The sequence below is a fragment of the Acartia tonsa genome, chromosome 5, assembly GCF_053477335.1.
Source record: "Acartia tonsa isolate MP-2025a chromosome 5, ASM5347733v1, whole genome shotgun sequence".
In the NCBI taxonomy this organism is placed as follows: domain Eukaryota; kingdom Metazoa; phylum Arthropoda; class Copepoda; order Calanoida; family Acartiidae; genus Acartia; species Acartia tonsa.
The window spans coordinates 39,536,040-39,563,403 of record NC_137264.1 but is presented as its reverse complement, the minus strand read 5'-3'; the positions used below and the strand labels follow the sequence as shown (position 1 = coordinate 39,563,403).

At 37.6% G+C, this 27,364-nt stretch overlaps 1 protein-coding gene across 1 annotated transcript in view; it reads right to left on the bottom strand.

Annotated features, from left to right (window-relative positions):
• LOC145319483 (uncharacterized) overlaps positions 1-27,364 on the bottom strand; it is a 231,080-nt gene that overhangs the window by 176,520 nt on the left and 27,196 nt on the right. The window contains exons 2-5 of the mRNA XM_080161628.1: positions 20,317-20,420; positions 15,850-16,567; positions 6,764-6,871; positions 201-254 (exon numbers count right to left, since the gene is read on the bottom strand). Coding sequence (XP_080017754.1) covers positions 201-254; positions 6,764-6,871; positions 15,850-16,567; positions 20,317-20,352 — 916 coding nt within the window. The 5' untranslated portion in view covers positions 20,353-20,420. The remainder of the gene's footprint in view (positions 1-200; positions 255-6,763; positions 6,872-15,849; positions 16,568-20,316; positions 20,421-27,364) is intronic.

The window sequence follows — 27,364 nt, the reverse complement described above, 5'->3', positions numbered from 1 at the left end:
TTAAAAACTTTTGGTATAATAAGTTATACACATTTATACACATACACATGTATTAGTTTAAAATTTCTCAATTGTGATTTCTAGAAAGTAAACAAATTTTAAAATATAAAAATTTTAAAAACCCTTACCTTTAATTCCAAAAAGTAATTTTAATTTATTAATTTTGTTCAAATTTTGTGATGATAATAAAATTTCCTGTTCTTGAATTGTGTTGCAAACATTTGTACACTCTTGTCCTCCCTGAGTACAATCACCTGTAAAATAATTGGTTTTAGCTAGGGTTGGGACGGATAATATTCGGCCGGATACCGAACAACCGGCGATTTTTGTTTATACCAGATATCAGGACAATCGGATTTTGTAGTAGCAAAAAAAAGTTTTCTTTTTGTGTTATATTAAATAAAAAAAGGTTAAAACTTAAAGATTAAGTTGATCCTACTTCTAAGCAGTTAATGAATTATTACTACCATTATAATGTTTATGACTGTTAGTTAACAAGGATTTCTGTTGTATAATATAAAAGATTATATTACCGGATATCCGGCCGGATATTGAAAATGTCCGGATATCCTGTTCAACCCTACTTTTAGCATATGTGTACAACTAATTAACGTAGGGCCAGTCTTCATAGTAGACACCAAGGCACTAACATATAAACAATTGCAGACAACCACCCTTTGATTGTAAGACCTTTATCTGAAAGTCATTGAAGTAAGTTGAGACTGTTTTGAGCCAAAGTATAGCAACTACACCTATTATTAATGACGCACATATGACATAGCAGCAGTAGGCATATATTTTAAAGTCTTTTTTATGACGCTCTTTTGGCCGATATTCAAACCCAGCACTTCCCTAAAGGGAAGTGGCTGCGCTACGTATTTCGCTACAGCTACAGGTTCTACAGCGTTTTCCCGTTTTTCAAATTTATTTCAGTTTTAAAGATTATGATGTATTTCGGTATTAATACATTTATGACACATAGTATACTGAAGAAAATAAGTAATTGTTTAACTTTAAAAAAATCATTTCCTTAACCCCAGAAAACATGAATTATTTGTGTTTTTATTATTTATTTAAGTGTTAAAGTTGAAATGTTTAGTTTAACCACAACAAACATGTAATACAACAACACAGGGATCTAAAGGGATAAGACAATGGCCGATAAATTGATGTACATCTCTAATGATGATACACAAAACTAACCCTTCTGTAAATTACAATTAAAGATTGAAACGTGTGGACACTCATCAACTGAATGAATCAACCAATCAAAATTTAGTAAAAATCCTTAAAATTGGTAATCCAACAAATAAGAAAATGTTATTATAAAACTTTGGGGACTAGTGTAATAAACAACCCACTTGAATACAACAACCCATCAATACAAACAACAGAAATAGAAGGTTGTTTAGGCCTCTGAATAAAAAAATGTTAAAACACTTTTTGAGTCATTTTAGCTTTTGCCTTTTTAAAATTAATTTATTTACAAATTGCAACTAATTAAACTAACAAATTTCTTTGTAAAAAACCTTCTCCTTGCATTTATCTTTCAATGTTTTTAACCTCAATTATATACAAGCCTATCCCAACCTATTCTCAAACAAGGCATAATCCCATTTATAACACATATCTACGTAATATCTTTATTTTGCCTATATAAAAAAGACGTCACTATAATACAAAGGACTATTTATAGGCCAATACTTACTATATTACCGATGACAGGCCAGTATACATTTCAATTGACCAATGGTAGGCCATTACGAAGTACTTTTTATATTCACCATAAAAAGCTTCATATCTTCGATTTCACGTGAAATATTTCTACAGAATCATATTCCCTATTATGCTGGGTATAACAGCCCTACAACATCCTTTTCTAAACACAATTATTGGGATGTAAATGTTTTTCCACGACCCACTATTGTCTAGCGGACACGACTGGTAAACAGAACAGTGTTCAAACTAGAATATATTTCTATAGAGGGTTTTGTATGGTGATAATGATGTCAAATTTTACATGAAGCTATTCTGTAATTGCAGTTTTTCTGCCAGTTTCTTAGGGATAGATCTGACAGTGAATTTAGGTGTGTTGAGATGTCAAACCTTTAAAAAAGCATTATTTAATACCTATATTTGTGACAACTTTTGTTTTATAAATTCTTCCAATTTTTAACAACTACAAAAACCCCGCCCCTCTCGGAGAGCCTCGAACCCGCATCATACGGATAAGGTAACCTACATTCTATAAATGAGCTATGACGGAGACCAATTATCAGAGGTGAAAAAAGACAAGATAGACAAAAACATAATTTTTATAGTATAATTTAAAATTTTACTCTCTTTCATGTCTGTCATTGTAGCTCAGGGGTAGAGATGAGGTTCCAGTTCAGGTCAGATGGTTCAAATCTACCCTTAACACTAATTATCATTTTCACTCTCTGAGATAATAATTAATATTTGGTAAAAGTAAAAAAATATTTTTAAACATTTACCTTATACCAACAGTCACTTAAAATATCAAAAAGCTATTACATGCCAAAGTATATAAGATTAAAAAAATATTGTTTCAGTGGTGAGTCTTGAACCACCCACCTTGAAACTTTACATCTCAAACCTGACGCCTTAACCAAAAGAGCTAATTCAGCATGAGACAATTACTGTTATTTTACAGCCTTAGTCTACATGCCAAAGTAATAAAGATTGAAAAAAATAATGTTTCAGTGGTGATTCTTGAACCACCCACCTTGAAACTTGACGTCTCAAACCTGACACCTTAACCAAAAGAGCTATTACAGCATGAGAAAATTACTATAGTTTTGCAGCCTTAGTAAACATGCAAAAGTATATAAGATTGAAAGAAAAATAATGTTTCAGTGGTGAGTCTGGAACCATCCACCTTGAAACTTGACATCTCAAACCTGACGCCTTTACCAAAAGAGCTAAATTATCATGAGATAATTACTATTGTTTTACAGCCTTAGTTTACATGCCAAAGTAAATAAGATTGAAAAAAATAATGTTTCAGTGGTGAGTCTTGAACCACCCACCGTGAAACTTGACATCTCAAACCTGACGCCTTACCCAAAAGAGCTAAATCAGTATGAGACAATTATTAAAGTTTTACAGCCTTAATTTACATGCCAAAGTAAATAAGATTGAAAAAAATAATGTTTCAGTGGTGAGTCTTGAACCACCCACCTTGAAACTTGACATCTCAAACCTGACGCCTTAACCAAAAGAGCTAAATCAGCAAGAGATAATTACTATAGTTTTACAACCTTAGTAAACATGCCAAAGTATATAAGATTGAAAGAAATAATGTTTCAGTGGTGAGTCTGGAACCATCCACCTTGAAACTTGACATCTCAAACCTGATGCCTTTACCAAAAGAGCTAAATTATCATGAGATAATTACTATTGTTTTACAGCCTTAGTTTACATGCCAAAGTAAATAAGATTGAAAAAAATAATGTTTCAGTGGTGAGTCTTGAACCACCCACCTTGAAACTTGACATCTCAAACCTGACGCCTTAACCAAAACAGCTAAATCAGTATGAGGCAAATATTATAGTTTTACAGCCTTAATTTACATGCCAAAGTATATAAGATTTAAAAAAAATAATGTTTCAGTGGTGAGTCTTGAACAACCCACCTTGAAACTTGACATCTTCAATCTGACACCTTAATCAAAAGAGCTGATTCAGCATGAGACAATCACTATTTTTTTACAGCCTTAGTTTATGTACCAAAGTACATAAAATTGAAAGAAAATAATGTTTTAGTGGTGAGTCTTGAACCACCCACCTTGAAACTTGACATCTCAAACCTGACGTCTTACCAAAAGAGCTAAATCAGCATGAGAGAATAACTAATGTTTTACAGCCTTAGTTTACATGCCAAAGTACATAAAATTGAAAGAAAATAATGTTTCAGTGGTGAGTCTTGAACCACCCACCTTGAAACTTGACATCTCAAACCTGACGCCTTAACCAAAAGAGCCATATAAGCATTGGATAAAGATTATAGTTTTACAGCCTTAATTAACATGCCAAAGTATATAAGATTGAAAAAAAAAATTCAGTGGTGAGTCTTGAACCACTCACCTTGAAACTTAACATCTCAAACCTGACACCTTAACCAAAAGAGCCACATCAGCATTGGATAAAGATTACAATTTTACAGCCTTAATTTACATGCTAAAGTATATAAAATTAAAAAAATATTGTTTCAGAAAATATTGTTGACAGAGAGAGAGAGAGAGAAAGGGAGAGAAAGAGACAGAGAGGGGGAGAGAAAAGAGACAGAGAAAAGTACATAGATTTCATGACAAAGGAAAGATAAAAAAAATAACACATCATTCTTTTTATAAAAACCCACCCCTGTGTATGTTACAACATGTTGTGATGAACACAACATGTTTTCAAAAACATATTCAATGTCGTATTTTTCAAAAAAATCTAAAGAGAGTAAATTTGTGAAATAAAATGTATGAATTAAAATGTCAGTTTGTAAAGGTTATTAGATTAATTTTGAATTGGTTATTAAACTATGCCAATACAAGGTGGGTTTTTAGTAAAAGAATGCCATGAAAGGATTTTATAGAAATATAGAGCGTATTTTATATTGTAAATCCAGAAAAAAGTAAATAAATCATTGAATAAACCTAGCCAATAGCGAGATAGTTATATCGAGCCAACTCTAGTAAACTATATAATTGCTAGCTAAATTCATATACCTAATGTCCAGTTTTTAAGCGTGATTTTGTTTTTTGAAATTTATACTCCCTAAGACGATATGTCAGAATGCTAAGAGCGAAGCATCTAAATAATCAAACTTTTTTATGTATGTACATAAAGTGTTTTTATTGAAAGGAGCAAAAGTATTTCTTTATCTAACCCACTTACCATTGACAGAAGTAAATAATCAATATGAAAAACTGGTTTCTAAGGCATAATTTCTTGAAGAGAATGAAATATTTTTTTATGATATAAAACTCCCCAAGTCAATAAAGAAAATGAGATTGATTAGCAACTTCTGTCAATGGTAAGGGGGTTAGTTAAAGTAATACTTTTATTCCCTTAAAAAACAACAAGTTATTAGACGAAAAACAAGGATGGCAACATCCATAAGTAGCGAAGCTCAAAAATTATGTATGGATATCGAGAAAAAAATTACTATAAATCAATGTCATACAATAAACATTAAAGTTGATGAAATAGGGAAATCCCGAAAACTTTAAAATCTAGGAATCTATCTAGCACCGCAATTAATAGACAAATCTTAATGAAACTTACATATGTAATATTGATTAATCCCTGAAAATTTCAGCCCCCTATCTTGAAAAGGAGTTGAGAAAATTAAGAAAACTTGAAAATCTAGGAACCGATCTAGCACCCCAAATAACAGACAGATGGACAATACAATGTATAGATTAGATGGCCATGTGTAATAGGAATCTACACTAAAAATTTCAGCTATCTTTCTTGGATAGGAGCAGAGAAAATCCGTTTCCCCCATAGCGTTACAAACGGACTGACTGACATACAAAGTGAATTATAGAGTAACTTTGCAACTAAAAATAAAGATATTGCTATGCAAAATAAAATAAACTTAATTAATGACGCATTACCATCAACAATTCGTAGTAATCTGCAAGTAATTATGACCTTCTCTTTGATTTCCATTGTTTATCAAGATTTAACAACAACAATTAAATTCATAAGTAAAACAGCTTAAAAAAAAACACAAGTAAATCTTACTGTTTCTTTAAAATATCTTTCATTTTCCTTTCTAAATTGCCTATAATGATGCTTATCTTTTACAACCATACGTTACTGACAAACCAACAAATAAGACGTGTATATAGTGTAGCTTTGCTATATAATAAAAGTAAAACAAAGATGACAACATCCATAAAAGTGAAATGGTAGGAGAAACGAATATTAACACTTATAGAGTGTCAAAACTTTTTAGGCTTGATTAAAGATATGCTTCGCTCATAACATTATACCTTGTGGTAAAAGTATTGCAAAAACCAGATGAATATACTAATTATAACATACAAAATTTGTTGTCATAAAAGTAAAAAAAAACTATCGTATTTTAAATGGGCATGCGGACTTTCTAGTAAAGAATATAGGGTTGCTAGCCTTTCCTAAACCGTACCTCACTCTTTTAAGAATCATCATGCAAAGTTTGAAATTGATTGGACAATTCTAACATGTCTAAATTAACAAAAAGATCTAATAATACCACAAAAAAGCTTAACTGTAAGTGACGGACGGACGGACGTATTCGACCCTAATTATAAAAAAGTTTTTTTAAAAAGGGCCAATCATAATTCATCCTTTCTTTTATATTTCTATTTACATTTCAATTGAAGCATTAATTAAATATTTCTAATCAAGTCATTCAGAAATTTAAGGAAATGTAGCTTATCTATCTATCTAAATTTGAGGAAATGTATCTTGTCTATCTTTCTATCTATCAATCCATCTACATATATATTGTGATCACTAGAATTTTCGACACAAACATGCGTATCTCATTACCATGCACAGTTAGGACTTCTCAGACAAAGTTCGTGCAATCAAAGGGAAGGTTGTCTGATGGATGTTACTTAACCTATTATCCACCAGTAGGCGTTAGAGTATTTCATCCTATTACAAGTGGACGATGCTCTTGGGTTCTCTAGATGATCACTTGAAAACGAAGGAGAATCCTGAACCTATTAGGTATAAATATACTATCTTTATATTACCTGTATTGACAGTACTTCTCTCAGTTGTGCAGCCGTTGTTAGCAGGAGCTGCAGCACCGCTGCTGCTGGTTCCAGGACTGCCATAGTTGGAAGAAGGCTGCCATTGACCTGAAGAAAATTATAATTTTAAACCTTCGTTTTATTAAAGTATAATTTCCTAATAGGACGTCCAAGCTTTTTTTGTCTGTGGAGGGGTAAAAAATTGGAAATTAAAATTTTTTTCGGGGGGAGTAATGTTTATATAATAGAGGCAAGGACGTCCAAGCATTCTTATATTGGGGGGGGGAGTAGGGGGTGGGATTAAATAAAAAATAAAAAATTAGGGGGGGTAATCACCCCTTTACCAAAAAAACGTTATCATAAAACTTTGGGGACAAGTATAATAATCAGCCCAATGTCCCCTCCCTCCCTGACTACTATATATACACGGCGCGGAAATAGTATTGTTTGTTGTGTGTAAAGTAAAGGCCTACACTTTTAAAAGCCATAAATAACATCCCTTAATGTTTTACCCATATTTACTCTTAAATAATTGGCAGGCCGTATGAATGCAAATGGCGAATTTGACTTTGACATGTGGAATTGTAAAGAGAGGGGCCGTGTTAAACATACAGACCTAGGGCTGATTCATGACGACAACGTGTAATAAACATCTTTTCGCGGAGATTAAAATGAAATAATTTTTAGATCAATGCCAGTTACGTTAGCCCCGAGGGGCCGAAGGCACGGACTAATAAAACTGGTATTAATTTTATGATTGTTATTTTTAATATTCGTTGAAATTGTCTAATACATGATGCTATACATTATTTTTCAGTGTGACTGAGAACTGGTTCTAATCCAGCGGATATTAATCTGTTTCAAAGCCATACTTGAGAATAATTTTTATCGACTTGCTGACATAAACGATAATTGACCTGATTTGACCAAAATTTTGACGATATTAACATAATGTCGATGAATTCAATTGATTAACATCAACACCAGCTCAAATTTAACAGGAATTGCTTTGAAAAATTACTTTTGACCGCAAGACTAATGTATATGAGTAACCGATTCATGTTTTATAAATATTACTTTTTATGCAATGGATATTGAAAATGTTCTTCTGTATGTCTGTCAGAGTTATTCAAGGGAAACATTATTTTCTCTGCTCCTATTCAAGATGGATGATTATAAATTATACATATTTTTTATTTATTTAATTTAATGAAATATATATTAAACTAGCGGCTGCGCTCCTAGCATCTAGAAGCTCTGTATTTGAAGGAGAAAGGAAAGTAGAAAAATAGCATAAAACTAAACTTGATTAAAAATATTAAATAGCTTAATGTGGTAATACGACACCCAGACGGACAGGCCGTTTACAGAGTTGCTTCGCTGTGACTTATGATAACAAACCCCCTGCACTAATCCTATTATATCACCATCTATCTCATGACCGCTGTTGACCCCGCACCCAGCGGTCAAACTAGCCTGCCTAAATGTGGGGAGGGGACTCAAACATGCAACTATCACGAGTCCCTCACGCGCTTATATAACCGGGAGGCGTTGCCTCCCCTTTTACCACCGCTGCCCCCACAGTCTGTCTACCGTCGGGAGCTAAGCCCTAGCGCCCCACACCCCCTTCAAACCTAACCATTGTTATAATCTGTTGTATATATATAGTAAACATAACTTGTAAATATTATTCAGTTTAAATATATAATTTCTGTATGATTGAATCCTGCTTGTTTGTTTGGTAGAATAATTAAAGGCTAGGGCTCGTTGAATCCGAACTCGTTACCCCGCGGGCCGAGAACGCTCGGCTTACCAGAACTTGGTGTCAGCGTGTTTCAATCGAGCCTTACAGAAACTAGCCTATTCTACCTCTGATTGGACCCTTTGGCAAGTAAGGGGACAATCAGCCGCCAACTGACCCGTGAGACGGCCTTTTTAGGTCGAATTTCCATCATTTGAACGCAATATGTGGGCCTCTGGCCTACGGCAAGCAGATTTAGCCTGCTAAAAGCGCCAGTTAAGACGCTTTTTCCGTGTCGTGTAGGAGTAGCGCTAGGTGCGCAGCCACGGCGATCGGATAATTTAGCTCAGACGGCTACAGAACTGAGTCTAAATTGGCAAGTGTAGCTGGGACAAGCCCCAGGACACCCAGGCCAAATCTACGAGACAGACAGCTGGGTGCTGGTCTCCCTAAGAAGGCAATGTGTGGCTGCGAAGCTTCAGCACACAAGTAAGCCCTACCACTGCGACGGATAGCAGATTTTGAGCCACAGGCACGGCAGGACGGGACATTCCCTGCCGCTGCCTCCCAGGATTCGAACCCGAGGCGCTGCAGGACGGGCCATTCCCTGCCGCCATTTTCGGGATTCGAACCAGCGGCGCTGTAGGACGGGTCATTCCCTACCGCCGTCACCCCTCTGAACCTTGCAGGACGGACATCCCCTGCTGCCAGTGCTTCCAGAATCACACCTAGAGCTCCTAGTGATAACAACACATAAGTGTGTATAAATGTCAACCAAGTGATAAAAAATAAATATAAAATTGTTGACCAAGTGATAATTAATAAGCTCTAGTGATTCGAAGCTACAGTCTAAGCCACCATGGTAAGCGATACCACCATAGCTGCGGTTCGGCCACCACCAAAGTTTCTGCCAACCCCAGCCGAACGAGAGGCCCCCTTGTCTCAAGGGCAGGACCTCCACTTCCCCTGCCATGTCAGGGTGAGGTTTCCTACCCCTGACCCTGCCCAGCATGTACAGGTTGATGCCATGATTGATTCTGGCAACCGTGTACCAGGGTCTGCTGTAATTTCTGAGCACCTCATGCACGCGATGGGCGTGCAACGCATGTTGATTCCGGACAACACCCAGATCCTGACTGCTAATGAGGAAGGCCAGCCCCTCCAGGTAATAGGAAAGTTAAAAGAGTTATATATGGCAGTCTCACACACTCTTATACTCCATCTATACCACGTGACTGTGGTCCGGAACCTCTCACACCCTCTGAACCTAGAAGGGTATTTTCTCAAGGAGTTCGGAACTAGGCTCTGTTTCGACATGCAACCACCTTGCTTGTGGGTGCGTGGGGAGTTTATCCCACTCCGTGGCGTCCCCATTGACCGGGAGACAGCCGAGAGAGAGCTAAGTTATGAGGGGCCCCTGCCAGGCCCCCTGCCTGAGCAGCCGCGTGTGGTTGAGAAAGGCACACACTGGGTGGACGCTGAGCTCAACGCACACAAGGGAGCTAACCTGCTAGCCATGGGGTTGCCCCCAGTGCCCAAGGTGCCGAGGGAGAGCCTGCCAACAACGTTTCCTGAGATTGCCAGCCCTCCAGAACCAATCTTCTCCGCCGACACCTTTATCAACGGCCAGCCGTGTCCACCTGGCCCCCTCTACCTGGGACCTCCAGCCAGTCCACCAGCCAAGCCCGAGTCCAGACCCGTCAAGTCGCGGTCGGATGTACCCGGAGCCACACTCAACTCTCAGGCCCCAGCCTCTCCTGGCGCCGTGCCCGTCAAGTCGCGGCCGGACGTCCACGGAGCCAAAGCTGGACCTAGCACTTTGGCCTCTCCCAGCGCCGAGCCCGTCAAATCGTGGCCGGACGCCCTCGGAGCCACACCTGGCTCCGACACGTCAGCCCCTCCAGAAGCCGAGCCCGTCAAGTCGCGGCCGGTGGGTCCCGGAGCCAAAGCTGACCCCGCACCAGCCACGTATAGGCTAAGCGCTGTCACTCCAACTGATGGCCAGCCACCCCAGCTCCGCACGGCCAAGCGGGTGGTCCTGCCTGGCCGCGGGGTTATGGCGGTCCCTGTTGAGCTAGTAGGCCATCGCACCAAGGATGCCATCCAACTAGCTGCCCCAGAACAGAGGTTTGGGGAGGATCTTGTTATTCCAGAGGGCCTGTATGCCCACAGGCCTGGCTCTGCCACTGTGTTTAGAGTACTGGTGGTCAATGAAGGGGAGGTGCCCCTCTTGCTGGATGCTGGCCTCCCAGTGGCAGGGGAGCTGGTCAAACCTGACATTCTAGAGGTCTCTGATACGCCTCCCCCGCGTCTCCACTCGTTCCAAGAACCTGCTGAGCCTATAGACATGCAGGAGTTGTGGGAGGCCCTGGTGATGGAAGACAATGAGTTCCTACGCAAGGACCCCTTGCTCAAGAAGGAGGTCTGGACTATGTTGTCAGAATACAGGGACGTCTTCTCCAATTCTACCCCCGGCTGCACAGATGTGGTTGAGTTGCAGCTGCGCCTCAAGCCAGGGACCCAGCCGATCCGCCAGAGATTTAGGGATCTGAACCCGCGGCAAGAGGCTGAACTGGAGAAACAACTGGACACCTGGCTACAGGAGGGAGTTATAGAGCCGTCAGACTCCGCCTGGAGCAGCCCCCTGGTGCCCATCAAGAAGAAGGACGGGAGCACCCGCTGGGCCGTCGACTACAGAGCCCTCAACAAGTGTCTGGAACTGGACAGCTACCCCCTGCCTAGGATCCAGCAGTTGGTGGAACGAGCTGGCGGGCACCGTGTCTACAGTGCTTTAGACGCGGTGGCCGCATACTACACCATCCGTGTGTCCGAGGACAGCCGGCCCTGCACCGCCTTCACCACCCCCAGGGGCTTGTATCAATGGAAAAGGATGCCCTTTGGCCTGGCTACGGCACCGTCTGTCTATTCCAGGTTTATTGCAGGGGTCCTAAACCCACTAGGCACAGCCAACCTCCAGTCATACCTTGACGACGTCCTGACCTTCCACCAGGATACCTGGGCCCACCTGGCCAGGCTCCGAGAGGTCTTGGAAGCCCACCGCAGGGGAGGGATCCGCCTCAAGCCAGCCAAGACCAAGCTGTTCCGATCCAAGGTGGATTATCTGGGCCACACCCTCAGCCGTGAGGGGATAGCCATGCAAGAGGACTATATTGACCGTATCTTGGACTGGCCAGCCCCTAGCACCCCAGAGGATTTGCTGGTGCTGCTGGGGTTCTTTGGATACTACCGCCTGTTCATCCCAGAGTATGCAGACCTCACCTACGAGATGAATCGACAGAAGACGGCCAAGGCCCTAACCTGGACGCCTGAGATGGAAGCCCAGCTGCTGCAACTCAAGGACAAGTTCTGCAAGGCCCCCATCCGAGCGCCGCCCAGGTTTGATTTGCCAGCGGTGTTCCAGCTCACCACAGATTTCAGCAGCCGCGCCATCTCTGCCATACTGAGTCAATGTCAGGATGGCAAGGAGAGGCTGATTGCCGCCGTGGGGCGCAAGACAACCGACCCTGAGACGCGCTACCCGTCCTGGAAGGGAGAGATGGCCGCCATTATGTATGGGATCCGAAAATTCCACGGCATCTTGTCCTACCGCAGCTTCCAGATCAACACTGATTCCTCTGCCTTGCTACAGATGAAATCACTGAACACATCCACAGGGATGGTGGCCCGCTGGCAGGAGGAGCTAGCGGCCTTAGACTTTACCGTCTGCCACAGGCCTGGCACCCAGAATACCAACGCCGACGCCCTCAGCCGCCGGGAAGATGCCAACATGCCAACGGCTAGCGCCGAAGAATTAGCAGAGCAGGCTGAGTATATCCACAACCTTTGCCAGCTAGGGGAGTCCGCAGCTAGCCGGCCTCCTGCCGCCCGACTAGATCCAGCTAGAGTATTGGAGGCCCAGACACAGGACCCCCTCCTGCTCCGTGTCCGCCAATGGGTGGCTGATGGCAAAGCCCCAACCAAGACTGAGCTGCGTGGCAAGGAACGAGACGAGCAGCAGTACGCCAGCCGCTTCCCAGCCCTGGGGCTTGACGAGCATGGCTGCCTCACCACCACTGACCAGACTCTGACAGGAGAGAGGACAAGATACCTGCTGCCTTCGGCCCTCCAGCAGGACGCGTTCTTTCTAGCCCATGGGACCCCCATGGCTGGGCACTTTGGGATGGACGCAACTATCGCCCGCGTTGCCATGCACTTCTGGTGGCCCAACCTGGCCCGTGACGTCCGCCTGATGGTACAAACCTGCCCTGAGTGTGTCCAGAAAGTTACCAAGGAGAGGCTGAAGCAGGGGATCCACGTGCCCTCCCGCCAGGGGTATCCACAGCAAGTCCTATTCATCGACCTGGTGGGGCCACTGCCAGAGACCCCAGCTGGGAACCGTTACATCCTCACCTGCCAAGATGGATTCAGCCGGTTTGTCAGCCTCTACGCCATCCCCAACAAGCGCACCCTCACGGTGGCTGAAGCCCTGTTGCACCGCCACCTGGCCACGTTCGGATGCCCCCTGAAGATCCATTCCGACAATGGAATGGAATTTACCGGCCAGGTATTCCAGGAACTGGCCTCCAGGCTTGAGATTGGCCTGACACATCCACCACCCTACAACCCGCAGTCCAACCGAGTGGAGAGGTTTCATAGGACGCTCAACACAGGCATGCGCCTGTTCCTAGACAGAGACGATAACAACTGGGAGCCACACCTGCCTGCCATCGCCTTCGCATACAACACCAAGGCCTGCAGATCCACTGGCGTGACCCCGTTCCTGGCCTTCTTTGGGAGAGAGGCCAAACTTCCGGTGGACATGGTACTACGGCTGCCAGAGACCGAATATGCTTCAGTTCCAGCCAACGTCCAAGCTCTCTTGCAGCGCTACTATGCAGTGTATGATGCCATCCAGCAGAAGGAGGAGGGAGCCATCAGGAGGAGCGCGGCAGCTTACGAAGGCACGGCCAAGTATGAGGTTGGAGACTTGGTCTGGTACCTGGCCCCCCGCCTGGTGCCAGGGAAGGCAGCCAAGATTACCAAGAGATGGACCGGCCCCTGGAAAGTAGTGAGGAAAGCTACAGAAGTCCATTATGTCATTAAACCTGCCTCTCCAGTAGCCAGGATCTCAGAAGTTACCGCGCATGTAGGCCGACTGCGCAAATACACTGGAGATGTGACTGCCCACCAGATCCCAGCCGACATCCAAGTTGACATGGACGGCGACGAGGATGCCACTGAGCTGCCCGCAGCTAGCAACCCAGGACAGCTCCCAGTGCACCAGCCAGCCGCAGCCGCCCCACAGCTTAGCGGCCAAGACCGTGACCCAGTAGAGGAGAACCTGCAGGAGCAGCCCAACGAACCACCGCCGCCGCCGCCCGCTCCAGAGCCACTCAGAGATGCCATCTGGAACCCTGACGCGGACATGGAGAACCTGCCAGCCAGCAGCGAGCCGGCAGGAGAAGAGCCAGCCACTGCGATGGAAGAAGCCGCCCCAGAAGAAGAAGAAGAAGCCATGTGCCCCCTGCTGATGACAGCCATCCCCATCCGGGTAGGAGCTAGGAGACCAAGCAACCTGAATCAAGCAGGCGCCCCCATGGAGTTCTATGCACCCTTTGCCATCGCCATTCCACCCTTAGGAACCATCAGAGTCTGCCTAGGCCTCCGTGTCCAGCTACCAGCCGAGACAGAACTAATCCTGCAGACGAGGCAAAATTTCCAGCGGCGGGGCTTGGCCGTCGCCAACCCACGCCTAGAAGCCAACCAGGAGCTGACAATGCTGATCACCAACCACAGTCAGACCGAGCAACGAGTGTCCCAGGGAGCCTGTGTAGCCCGAGCTGTCCTCCATCGAGCTGTGCCCCAAGAACTGCCTGTCCTGCGCAGGCATAGGCTGTCGTATCCCCAGGTTCAAGGCCTGGTGGCTCAGGAGCCACGCAACCCTTGAAGGGGAGGTTGTGGTAATACGACACCCAGACGGACAGGCCCTTTACAGAGTTGCTTCGCTGTGACTTATGATAACAAACCCCCTGCACTAATCCTATTATATCACCATCTATCTCATGACCGCTGTTGACCCCGCACCCAGCGGTCAAACTAGCCTGCCTAAATGTGGGGAGGGGACTCAAACATGCAACTATCACGAGTCCCTCACGCGCTTATATAACCGGGAGGCGTTGCCTCCCCTTTTACCACCGCTGCCCCCACAGTCTGTCTACCGTCGGGAGCTAAGCCCTAGCGCCCCACACCCCCTTCAAACCTAACCATTGTTATAATCTGTTGTATATATATAGTAAACATAACTTGTAAATATTATTCAGTTTAAATATATAATTTCTGTATGATTGAATCCTGCTTGTTTGTTTGGTAGAATAATTAAAGGCTAGGGCTCGTTGAATCCGAACTCGTTACCCCGTGGGCCGAGAACGCTCGGCTTACCAGATTAAAACCATTCGGGGACTCGTAAGAAGCTTCCATAAAATGAAGTAGTCATCGAAATCTAAAGCTACATACAAAAAAAACATTACTACTTTATAGTATATGAAATATATATTTAATGAATTAAGAAAACATCGATGACAGAATTTTTTTTTTATTTGACGACAATTTACGTCTAGCACAATAAAGAATTTATGAATAAAAAAAAAATTTCTATTTAATGTAATGACAAAATTTTGTTATTAGATTTTATAAAAATTATTTTTAAAGAAATATATTAGATTTTACATTATTTTATAAATATCACGTATAAATTTTATGCAGATAAAAAGTTTTACAAAAAGTAATAAATTGAAGGATTTTTTGTTGCTATATTATTAAAAGATATTATAATACTAGCAATGATTGGGAATGGTTGTTGAGGCCAAATACGACCATAAAACAAAAATTTCATTTTAAAATTATTTTTAATCCGATCAAATTATATGGCAAATTTAAAAAAAAAGGTGTGACTGACAGACAGAAAGTTTTTTTGGAGAACATTCTTTTATGGGTCTGTAAGTCCTAAGCTTCAGGTGGAGAGACAAACAACAAACAGGCAAACGGATGGAGATTGTAATTTTATTTCGTATTAAAGATAACAGCCTACCTGGTAATAGATATAAAAAATAAATAAATACTTTATGAATATATCTATGTAATGGGATTTGTACTGACAGCATTTTATTAAGTTTCTCTATAATAAACCTAGATTTTTCAATCAACTCATATTATTAAAATTTATTGTAGATTCAATAAATGTTAGTAAACGAGATTTTTATTATTTGATTTTTAACAAAAGTTTACTATTGTATTTTTTAAAGAAAAAATACAATGTAACATGAGATTAGTTACTAAAAATATTTACCTATAGCAGCAGTTTCAGCAGTACTAGCTGGTGAACTATACGAGCTTGAGGATGAGGAGGGTGAACTGTAAGAGCTTGGGGAGGCAGCTGGGGAGCTATAAGAGCTTGAGGGGGCAGCTGGGGAGCTATAGGAGCTTGATGAAGCAGCTGGAGAGCTGTAGGAGCTTGAAGAAGCAGCTGGGGAATTGTAGGAGCTTGAAGAAGTAGCTGGAGCACTAAAAGAATTGGAAGAAGCAGCTGGGGAACTATAGGAACTTGAAGAAGCAGCTGGGGAGCTGTATGAGCTTGATGAAGCAGCTGGGGAGCTGTAGGAACTTGAAGAAGCAGCTGGTGAGCTATAGGAGCTTGAGGAAGCAGCGGGGGAGCTGTAGGAATTGGAAGTGGCGGCTGATGGGCTAAAGGCATTTCCGGTACCAGCAGAAGGACTGTAGGAGTTGGAAGATGCTGCCGGGGAACTATACGATGAACCAGTTGACACAGTTGGAGAGCTGTACGAAGAGCTGCTTGGTGATGATATGGGACTAAATGAATTAGCTACAGGGGCAGCAACTGCTGCAGGTGAGTTATAGGTTGGCAGTGAATTAGATGATGGAGCCGAATAACTGTTTGAGCTAGCTACTGGTGAGGCTAATGGGGCTCCGTAGGATTGTCGCCTTGACGGGCTGGATATCAATATGGGGCTACAGTTGGTGGTCAGGAGACAACAACATAGCAGAACCTGAAATAATTAAGGTATTAGCGGATGTATAGTAAAAAAATATGCCATGTACTCTCAGGATTCATTAGGAACACTTCCTATATACTCCAGTGTAAATTGTTATGGTTTTTATGGTTGATGTTTATGATATCTGTTGGTGTGACATCAGTATAATTTGCTTTAATCATTTCTCTAATGAGTTTAATTACTGCCTGAATTGCACACTACTAGGCACTGTAAAAAATGATATGATTTTCTAGCAGAAACAATACGTCTGTTTATCTAATAGGATAAAAGGGATAAGACAATAGACAATAAATTGGTGTACATCCCCAGTGATGATATACAAAATTAAACTTCTGATGCACAAAATAGTGGTTCGAACATTTGAACACTAAACTTAAACCAACCAATCAAAACTCAATAAAAAAATCCCAAAAGTTGTAAAGCCAATGAATAAGAAAGCGTTAATAAAACACTTTGGGGACTAGTGTAATAAACTGGCCATTGTCCCCTCTCTCTCTGAATAAAACCCCTCCCCCGTTTCTATCATCTCAATTTTAAGAAGATGTATAGGACAATTTTTGATATAAAAGTTTTATGATAAAGGAACATAAAAACATATTTTTAGGGTGTATAAGTTCTATGACAATTTCTATGCTCTGTTTGTTAATTTTAAGCTCATTCTTTGTTTAATTATAATTCATAGCAATAAATGCATTATGGTTGTAGTTTTAAAGTCTTATATCTTAATTATCAAAGAACATGAAAAACGTTATTGTTTATATATAATTTCAATTTTGTTTTTCCTTTTCATTTAGTGGACAAAAACTATGGGTTAGTGAAAAAAAAGTGATATTTTCTATATAAGATAAATAGCATAATATAGTGCACTTACTGGCAGAAAATATAAAGGAAAACATGGCTTTTCTCTGAAAAAAAAATCCCATCTTCTTACATCTAACATAAAAACTTCATAATCCATTAGATAATGAATATAAGCCAGCAATACTTATTAAGATATATAAGTTGGAAAGAATTTTAATGTTGAAATCTGCATCAAATTTTAAGGATTTTTTATAAAATTCGTTTTTTTCTTTAATTCTTTATCTAAAAACGTAAACACAATTTAAGTTAATTAATTTTGAAATCTGTGATTGGTGGATTGAAAACTATCTGCGCTCTGATTGGAGAAGTTTAAGTGTCGTACATCATTCAACTAATTAGAGCGCAGGTAGTTTTCAATCCACCAATCACAGATGTCAAAATTGTATTTTCGCTTTTAGATAAAGAAATATACAAAAAAAACAAATTTTATATAAAATCCTTAAAATTTGATGCAGATTTCAAATATTTATCTAACATTCAAATTCTTTAAACTTTTTAAAAAACTTATATATCTTAATACTTATTGATATAAATAAGGATACTAAAACCAACTTTCATTTGTAAATCAGATACAGATGAAAGTTTTAAGTGAAGCGTACACGCTTAGAGGTTTTAGGCTATTTTTCATTTTGTTAAACATCAAAATTTTAACTTAAAACTAAGTATGAAATTACAAGTGGGATTATGTTATTAATTATTGAAAATGCTTTTTAGAATGTTGATACCTGCCCTGATTGCATTTTTAATGATGTTATTATGCCAATATGTATGCGCCAGTAGGGCCCTCAGATCAAAAAGGTTACAAGTTTAACATGCAAAAAAAAAGGCTTTAAAAGAAAAGTGCTCTCAGCTGTTTGCAGTATTTTTACAATACACATAATTTTATCCATATTATAGGTTTAATTGTGATTTTTTCTTATGTATCATTTTATAAAATGCAATTATTTTGAAAATCTTTGAGAGACATTTTCAAAGTGTTTTGATTGGCAAATATCTTATTGCTTTTATAAAATAGGATTATCAATGAGGGAGGGACTTTAGACTTGGAACCTTTACTTAGTCTAATAAACATTGGGGACTTTTATTTAATCCTCATTAGTCATTAGGGGGTTCAAAATAGTAGTGTTTTCTATAATTCAATTCCAAAAAGGGGTTATTTTGTTTATCATTATTTATAAACTATTATCTAATCCCGTAGGATCCACTATGATAAAAAAAAATGGTTTTTAAAAGCCATAAAGCTTTTCATACAAATGCAATTTTACCAAACTTGAGTGAACACTTTTCTGGCTAATATCCTTTGATGGTTGGACAACCAATAAACTAAAAACTGACACAATAAAAACTGTCCCGACTTTGTATTAATTTTGAGGAACACGACTCCAGTTACGTCATATTTTTCTTTCCCGAAAAAGGGAAGGGGGAAAGAAAAAAAAGGGAAGGGGGGAAGAAAAAAGAGATGAGAGAAAAGGGGGTTTTCCCCATCTCTTTCTTCCCCCCTTCCCTTTTTCGGGAAAGAAAAATATGACGTCACTGGAGTCGCGTTCCTCAAAATTAATACAAATTCGGGACAGTTTTTATTGTGTCCTAAAAACTGAAATCAATATGTGTTTTCAAATTACAGCTAAAATGTACTTATTAATCAGAAATTTCTTTACATTATAGTTAAGCACTGTTTGGCTGGTTCTAATGAAGGCTTTAATTCTTTTAGTTAGATTACCTTTCCCTTTTTCCCTATAAGGTGAGGCTTTTAAGTGTTATAGTTATACTTAACTCATGATTTTCATCATTTTTAACCTTATTAATTCTAGATCTAACACCGATAGTAAAAAATAATGAATAATAGCTTCAGATATGGTATTATCCTATATTTTTTAACTTGAACAACAATAGCCCCCCCCCCCCCCCCCCAACTCTCTCTCTCTTTTCACATAAAATGTTTTTTCTTCTGAACACCGAAGCAATTCAACCTCCTCATATTTAGTTTTAGACCCTGGTGTGCTTTAACGTTTCGAGGCTCTATTTCTACTGGGTTCTATCCATGCAGGGCTCTTCTTTTCTTTACTTAACCTATCCTAGCCTAAAAAAATACCAAAGATCTTTCTTCAAAAAGTTCGTTTGTAGCCCACATGCTATAAGCGGGAAACTGTCAAAAAATTATCCAATAGGTGTTAAGGGTACTTCATATATAAAATAAGGCATTCTACCTAAATATATGAGTCTCATTTATGCAAGTATGTGGATAATTTTTCCAAAATAAATGGATTATTACATGAGAATTAAATTCGACTTCCTTAAAAGTTTTAAAAGCTATCTTTTAATTTGTAACATACCGAATATAATCTCGTTTAACGGAAATTAATGATTCCATTTATTATGTAAAGTTCCGTCTTTGGTTCATAATTAATGAAGCTTTTTATACAGCCTAAAAAAATGACGCAATACAATGAATATAAGGCCAATACATATAATAAATTACCAATGACAGGCCAGTATACATTTTAATTAATCAAAAGTATGCCAATATGACGTTATTTTTTATAGGCACCATAAAGAGCTTCAAATTTGTTGTTGAATGTGTTTTCTACCTTTGTTTGAAAAAAATTCTTTGATAAATGATGCTTTCCCCTTGCGGAGAGTTTTGACCTTAAGGGACTCTCTTAAACCCACTTAATCCAACTTAAATAAGTTTAAAATTATGTTGATTTTAAAAGTTTGTTTGTGGTCCATATACGTTTAATATTTAGAATTAGATTTAATATTTTTTTTCCTTACATCTTTTGCAACATGTTCTCTATCATTTGTTGAACAAGCATCTAACAGACCAACGTACAATTCATAAGTAAATTATAGAATAGCTTCGCTTCAAAAAAAAAACTTACTATGAAAGTTCTCCATCCGGCTGAATTTTCATCCATGTTGGTTTTGTGTGTTTGGAGAATTTTTTAATGCCCAGATATCCCCTGTGGTTACCCCTGCGGGTTACCTAACAAGGAATTGTGCATAGATATAACAATTTTAAAGATATATAATACTAAAAATCATGTACTTTATCGTATTATAAACAATGTAATAAATAGCAATAGAATTATAACTAAAGTTTCTAAAAATAATAGAATTATGATAACCTTTTTTACGGAATGGTTCTGATTAAATCATATATGAATATTTATCCATAAATATATATTGACGTACTATTGATGCTATTCAAAAAAAAACTTACAAAAAAGGAATAGATTTTAAAAATCTAATATACCCGTTAGTAATTTATGTAGAATATACGTGGATATTACGTCAGGGGAAAATTATCGTCCATTTAGGTTGCTGACATGGCCAGTTCATCAAGAAGAAGAAGAGGTGGTCGGGTAAAGGTGATGACTATGATGATAATTATTTTAGCACAAGTTTCGCCTTGAACAATTGTCTTTAATTCAGGTTGCTAACATGGACATCATTTATTGGTCTGTTGCTTGATTCAGTAGGAGGGAAGGGAATGGGGCAAAAGCGAAAGATCCAATTAATAATAAATCCATTCCGTTAATTGATGAATACTTTAAAATTACGTCAATATTTAAAAAAGTTTTTTTTTCAAAGGGCCATTTCCCCCCCCCCCCCCCCCTCGTTTTAGGTTTTTTGTTTTTACGCCCCATACAGAAAGCGGATCTAGCGCGTTTTTTGAGATATTCTTTATAGGAAGTTGTATGCCATATAGTCTTCTTTTTCGTGGGAAGAATGATATTTTCACAATACCTCCAAATTTAAGAGATGTTAATTATGTAAAAGTGTATTTTATAATACAACTGTAATATGATAATCTATATGGTAAAAAGACATTATTTAGATATGTACATCTATGTAAAATTATGCCTTTTAATATATGAATATACATTATTCAATTTTGAATAGGTACAGCGGCAGTAATCCAAACAGATAATATTGTCGGGATTGAGTAAACATAGCTTGAAGAAATCCATATCAATGGTTTAAACATATAAACAAAAAAATTATATTGTTACATAAATAGATTTATTATTACTAGGATCTTACACGAGATTACCATGTACTCTAATTAAGCGAAACTCGTAGATGGCTAAAATAACGATACCCACTAACAATCCATCCCATTTATCCCATTCCCTTCCCTCCTATTGGATAAATAAACTGACCAATCAATAATGTCCATGTTAGCAACCTACATTGACGATAATTTTTAACCTGTCATAATATCCACGTATAATACGCAAATAACATTTTGGATGCAGATAACACTGAAGTGCAAGTTTTTAAAATTAATATATGCAAGTAGTGATGGGAATCCGGATCCGGAATCCGAATCCGGAATCCGGAATCCGCCCAATTTTCGGCCAATTTTGGAATCCGAATCCGGATCCGGAATCCGTTTTTTATAGCGGATTCCGGATTCTAAATTGGTAGGCTAAATTTAATTTAAATAGGTTAGAAAATACCAAGCACATTTTTAGGACATACGTAGCACTTAAATTTTTAAATTTACTAATGTGATGTAAATGTTTTTGGTTATGCTGGAAGTCAACACTTTAAACAAATCAAGGCTTCAACCAAGTAACATAGTGATAAATTAACGAAAAAAGCTATCCCTCTGTGACGGACGGCCTTTTAAAATACTGCTAGAATCCGGAATCCGAATCCGGAATCCGCCAAAAATAAGAATCCAGAATCCGCAAGAATCCGTCACTTTTTTTGACGGATTCCTTCAGAATCCGGAATCCGAATCCGGAACAAAAATTCGACGGATTCCCATCCCTATATGCAAGTGTTCTTAATTAATTTATCTATCCTTCCATATCTAACCTTTACTTAAACCAAATAAATAGATACAGATGAGAAAAATCGACAATATGTTATTTTTTTTAAAATAGGTTGTTTTCTTTGAACATCAAACATCTTTTGATACAAAGTGTTATTATTATGAAGGTACTAAAAATAATAATTAATGTCTACCGTCATTCATTCAGGCTGATGTTTACAAATTTTAGGTTGTACTTTTAACTTTAGATTTTGAGACTTCATTTTATGACTGTATATTAAAATAGCTATATGTAAGATACTAACTATCGATTATTTCACACGGGCGAGGCTGCTATAAATGATACTCTATCGTCAGGTCTAAAAATCTTTATTTAAAAGTTCTTACTTTGCATGGTAATGAGTTACGCCTGTTTTGGATCAATACATTCCCTATACTCTGTATGGTAATGACGCACATCTGACATAGTAGCAGTAGGGACCATTTTTAACGTCTTTAGTTATGTCGTGGTGTTGAGCTGATATTCGAACTCATCACCAATGTCGATGATATGTGCTACGTGTTAAGCTTCGGTCGCGGCTTACATAGAATTGAGTTTGTAAGCCATGCAAAAAAAATTACAATCACTTGACCAATTGGTATTTAATTTTAGGGAATTTAATCAGTATGTTCCATTTTTAAATATTTGCTTGAGATTGACGTTTCCAATTTGTTTAAGACATCTAGAGGAAATATATCGAAAAATTTTATAATTGCTGTGTTATATCTGAATAAAATTGGCCTTGTTTCAATGGTATGTTGTTATAAGTTTGATATTTAGCAGCAATGAAATGTATTCTAAATGAGCACTTTACAAGCCGTAATTAGGTTTTAAATTATAATATTCACATTCGCAATTGCGGTGTGCCTTCATAGCAGTACAATTTTTAAAAAAAATATAATTTTTAAAATGCTTTTAATGCTAATAAATGTAAGGTCAAGGGCTTGATTCCTAAACTAAAGCAACACAATTTTTTTGACACTCAGACAATAAAAAAAAATATTTTTTTCTAACTTTTCTATAAAAACATAAATGTTCAACTTTAGCCTGTTGTTTCATTTGTGGTGAAATTATCAGCAATGAAAAAGTGATATATGACAACTTTTTACACACATAAAGTTTCATTCATCGTTACATATAAGTAACAGGATCAGTGTCTGTCTGTACCGAGGGATCTCTCTATAACTGCTGAAATTACCATAGCGCTTCTAATAGGTCTTGGGAAGGTTTATAACTATTTTGGGGGAGGGTACCACAACCTTCCTGAGAGAATTCGCCCCTAGTAAAAAATGCTCCCAACTTCTAGAAAAAAAAATTGAGACTTCTAGGGGCGTATCCGCTAGTGTGACAAAAAAGTAATATAATTTATTCTTAAAAAATTATATATATCTTATATCTTCAATTTCTTATCAACAAGATCGGTTCCCAATAAATATGTTAAAAATATTTTATATTTATGAAGAATAATATGACTCCTACACACATTATTTTATATACCGTGAAAAAGTGTAGGTATAATTCATGATTTAATAACTACAATAATAATGCTCTATAATATCTCATAAACATTCCATAATTTACAGAAAAGATAAAAAAAAAATAAGCCCATTTAGCAATAGGCTATGTCAACCCCCCAAGAAAAGTCATTCTTTTAAAAACCACTCTACCCTTGATTTTAACCACTGAACCGATTAAGGTCCCGTGATAACTTTAAGCGCCTTTGTTCTTAATCATAATTATAATCCCCCATTGATGCAAAGACCCTAGATGTTAAGGGCTTAGCCATTTTTTACAATAAAATAACAAGTTTATGTTGGAAAAAATAAGACAATGCCAGATTTTATCACTAGAGTTTATTTTGCAGCTAAAATGTTTGCGAGCAAAAAGTCTATCAAATGCAAAAATCTTCTAACCCTAGAGATCAGCTGACAGGGATAATTGTATCCATAACGTGCACAGCAATGACATGCTTAAAAAATATCCAATACTTTGAATTTGGTTTAAAAAGTAAGTTTGTCAATAAATCACAAAATATGAGTTTTTTTATTGATTTTGTTAGTAAACAAAAATTAAGGTATGATTGATAAGCCTTAGTTATAAAGTAGCTGCGCTACTTTACAGATTTCAAAAAATGACCATTAAGGGGAATCACAGTACATTATCAAGGCTTAAATTTATTATCGTGGGCAAGTAACAAAAACATGGAGGGAGGAGACATTAAGCTGTTTATTACACTAGTCCCCAAAGTTTTTAATAGCGTTTTTTATACCTCTTAACATCTTTGGAGACTTTTATTTAATTTTCATTTGCTAGTTAATCAAGTTGAGTGTCAAAGCGTTTTAACCTCTAATTGAACTCTACAGTAGGGATAATTTTGTGTATCATAATTAGGGACGTACATCAATTCATCGCCCATTTTCTTATCCCTTTAGATCCCTGAACAATAATACCAGAAACTATTGTAAGTTATTGCTTCTTGCCCCACGAAAAAATGGCACAAAAAGTTTCCAAGTTTATTGTTGACATACGTTTAGAAAAATGGCCGTTGAAACCAGGGATTTAGAAGGATAAGACAATGGCCGTTAATTTGATGTACATCCCCAATGATGATACATAAAAATACACCTATTCTGTAGATTAGTGATTGAAACGTTTGAACACTCAACTTATTGTAGCAATTAATCAAAATTCACTGAAGCCACCAAAGTTGTTAAGCCAACGAATAAGAAAATATTATTTTAAAACTTTGGGGAATAGTGAATTAATAGGGGAGTAAAAATACCTTTTACTTTAAGAAATATGTCATATTTTACACTTTTGAGAATGGTAGGTAACATTACATTTTTATTATTAAAGATGATTGTTTTTGATGTTCGCATTTGGAGAAAGTCCTTAGTATTATATGTAAGAAAATAAAATCAAATTACACATCTTTATTTGATTTTTACCAATATAAATTGAATGACATATGGCACTATTTTCAAATTGACATGTTGAAAAATTTGACATTATATTTCAAGCATGCCATGCAAAAATTTTTGTATGCATTGTTCTAACCCTCCCAAGGAAGGAAACCACGACATTGTTTCTAAAATATTTTGACTTTTTCTGGTCAGTTTTAGTTTCAGTAGCGCAGCTACTCTATAACTAGATCTTGTTTGTATGTCCTTCCATGATCATTAAATAATAGAGAACTTTTATATCTAATGAAATTACATTTATACGTAATAGCTGACTTATTACGTAATAAGCTATTTAATGAAAAAGTCAAAATCAAAAAGAAAAAAACCATTTTGGTGACTTTTTATTTTAACCACACATTTTTTAGCTGGGATTAGACACATTTTTGGTGATCTACTCTTAGGTTCGTAGGACAAAACAAAAATGTATAACTCGAAAATTTGATGACAATATCTGCTACATTTTCATCTAAAACAATCTTGGCTGCTTATACTTTATATGGACACAATTGTTCTTGTTTTCATTTCTCAAATATGAGAATTTATTATTGATGTTTCACAGAATTGTTTATAATATATTTCCATACACTTTTTTTGTTGGTGATATATTTTTTTCTAACTATTTCGTGCAAAAAATAAGAAATATAAACAAAACTTTTTTTGAAATAGGGTTTAAATTGGCGTTTCATATGGAAAATTCTTTCAGTGCAATATGAAAAACTTAATTTGATTTTTTAAAAAAGGTTTAGTCTTTTTGATATTCTAAAAATATTCAAAAAAAAGTTAATGGAAAAGGAACAATTTTTAAACATGGCATTAAAGAAAAATGTTGTGAAAAACGTGTATATATGACAGATAAAGATAGTTATCTCTATTCAGATTGGACACATCTATTTTCTACTTTCAAAGTTCATACAAAACAAAAAAAATGAGACACATAGTTTTAAAATATTAACTTGTTGTATAAAAAGTAAAATCTTAAGGAATGGGGAGCTAACAAAATGAAACTCATTCACAGAAATTTCTATGATTTCCCTCAAAGTACCTATCATGAACTGCCCCCCCCCCTTTGCCGAGAAAATTTTTAAAAAGAGTGGTATTCTGTTTTCTTATGCCTAACCACTGTGGGGGCCCAACCCAACGGGTATGCCAAGTACCCAAGATAGCCTAACCTGACCTTTATTAATAACAAACAAAAAAATAACCCAATTTCCGTGCAGATTTGTATCATTTTACTCGCTCGTATGGATACTAGAAATGACAAAGATAAAATCTTGTGTATAAGACTTATACAAAAATGTTTTGTAATCACAAATTAAAAGGAATGTTCAGAAAAAAGGATGAAACTTGTGATTACCAATTTCTATTGTAAATATGACTTTTTTTGTAGCGTCAGATACTCCTTAAGTAAAACCTTTCCATATATTACTCCATCAGTCCCTTTTGTTCGGTAAATTTAAGAATAGTTATTTCTTGCTTCGTTTTATAAACAGCTTTCTGCGGAAATAAAAATGTACTTTTATAATAATAAAACTATTTTTTAGCCCTAAGATGCTGAAGGCACGGGCTAAAAAAACTAATTTTAATCTTATGGATGTACATTTTTTTATTCGTAGAAAACTAGATATAATACGATGATAGACATAATTTTTCAGTATGTCTGAGAACCGGTTCTAATCTACCGTATATTGATCTGTTTCGAAGTGATACGGGAAAACTTATTAATTAATTACTTAATTCTTAATTATTGACAAAAAGAATAGGTCATTTTTAGTGTTTTTTGCATATAAAGCATTTTGGTTCAAAAAGTTTAAAAGTTTAGTATGTTTAAAAGAAATCAAATCAAAGCTCTAAGCTCTTGAATAAAAAGTTGGTTTTATCTAGTAGGAAAAGACAACCTGATCCTTCGTGTAATTTCCTTGAAATCCAAAATTTTGTTTTAAAATTGTACACTGTTGTGTAAAAGCTGTGAAATCATTTAATTGTAATTTTAACCTTATTTTTTTGTATCATCATTTCTTATGATTGTATGGTTATTTTAGAAAACAGAGGAATAATATAAAGAGATTATACAAAGTAAGAATTGTCATATCGATGTCAAACCTTAAAGTATACTTTAAATTAAGAAACTTAGTTAAATATAA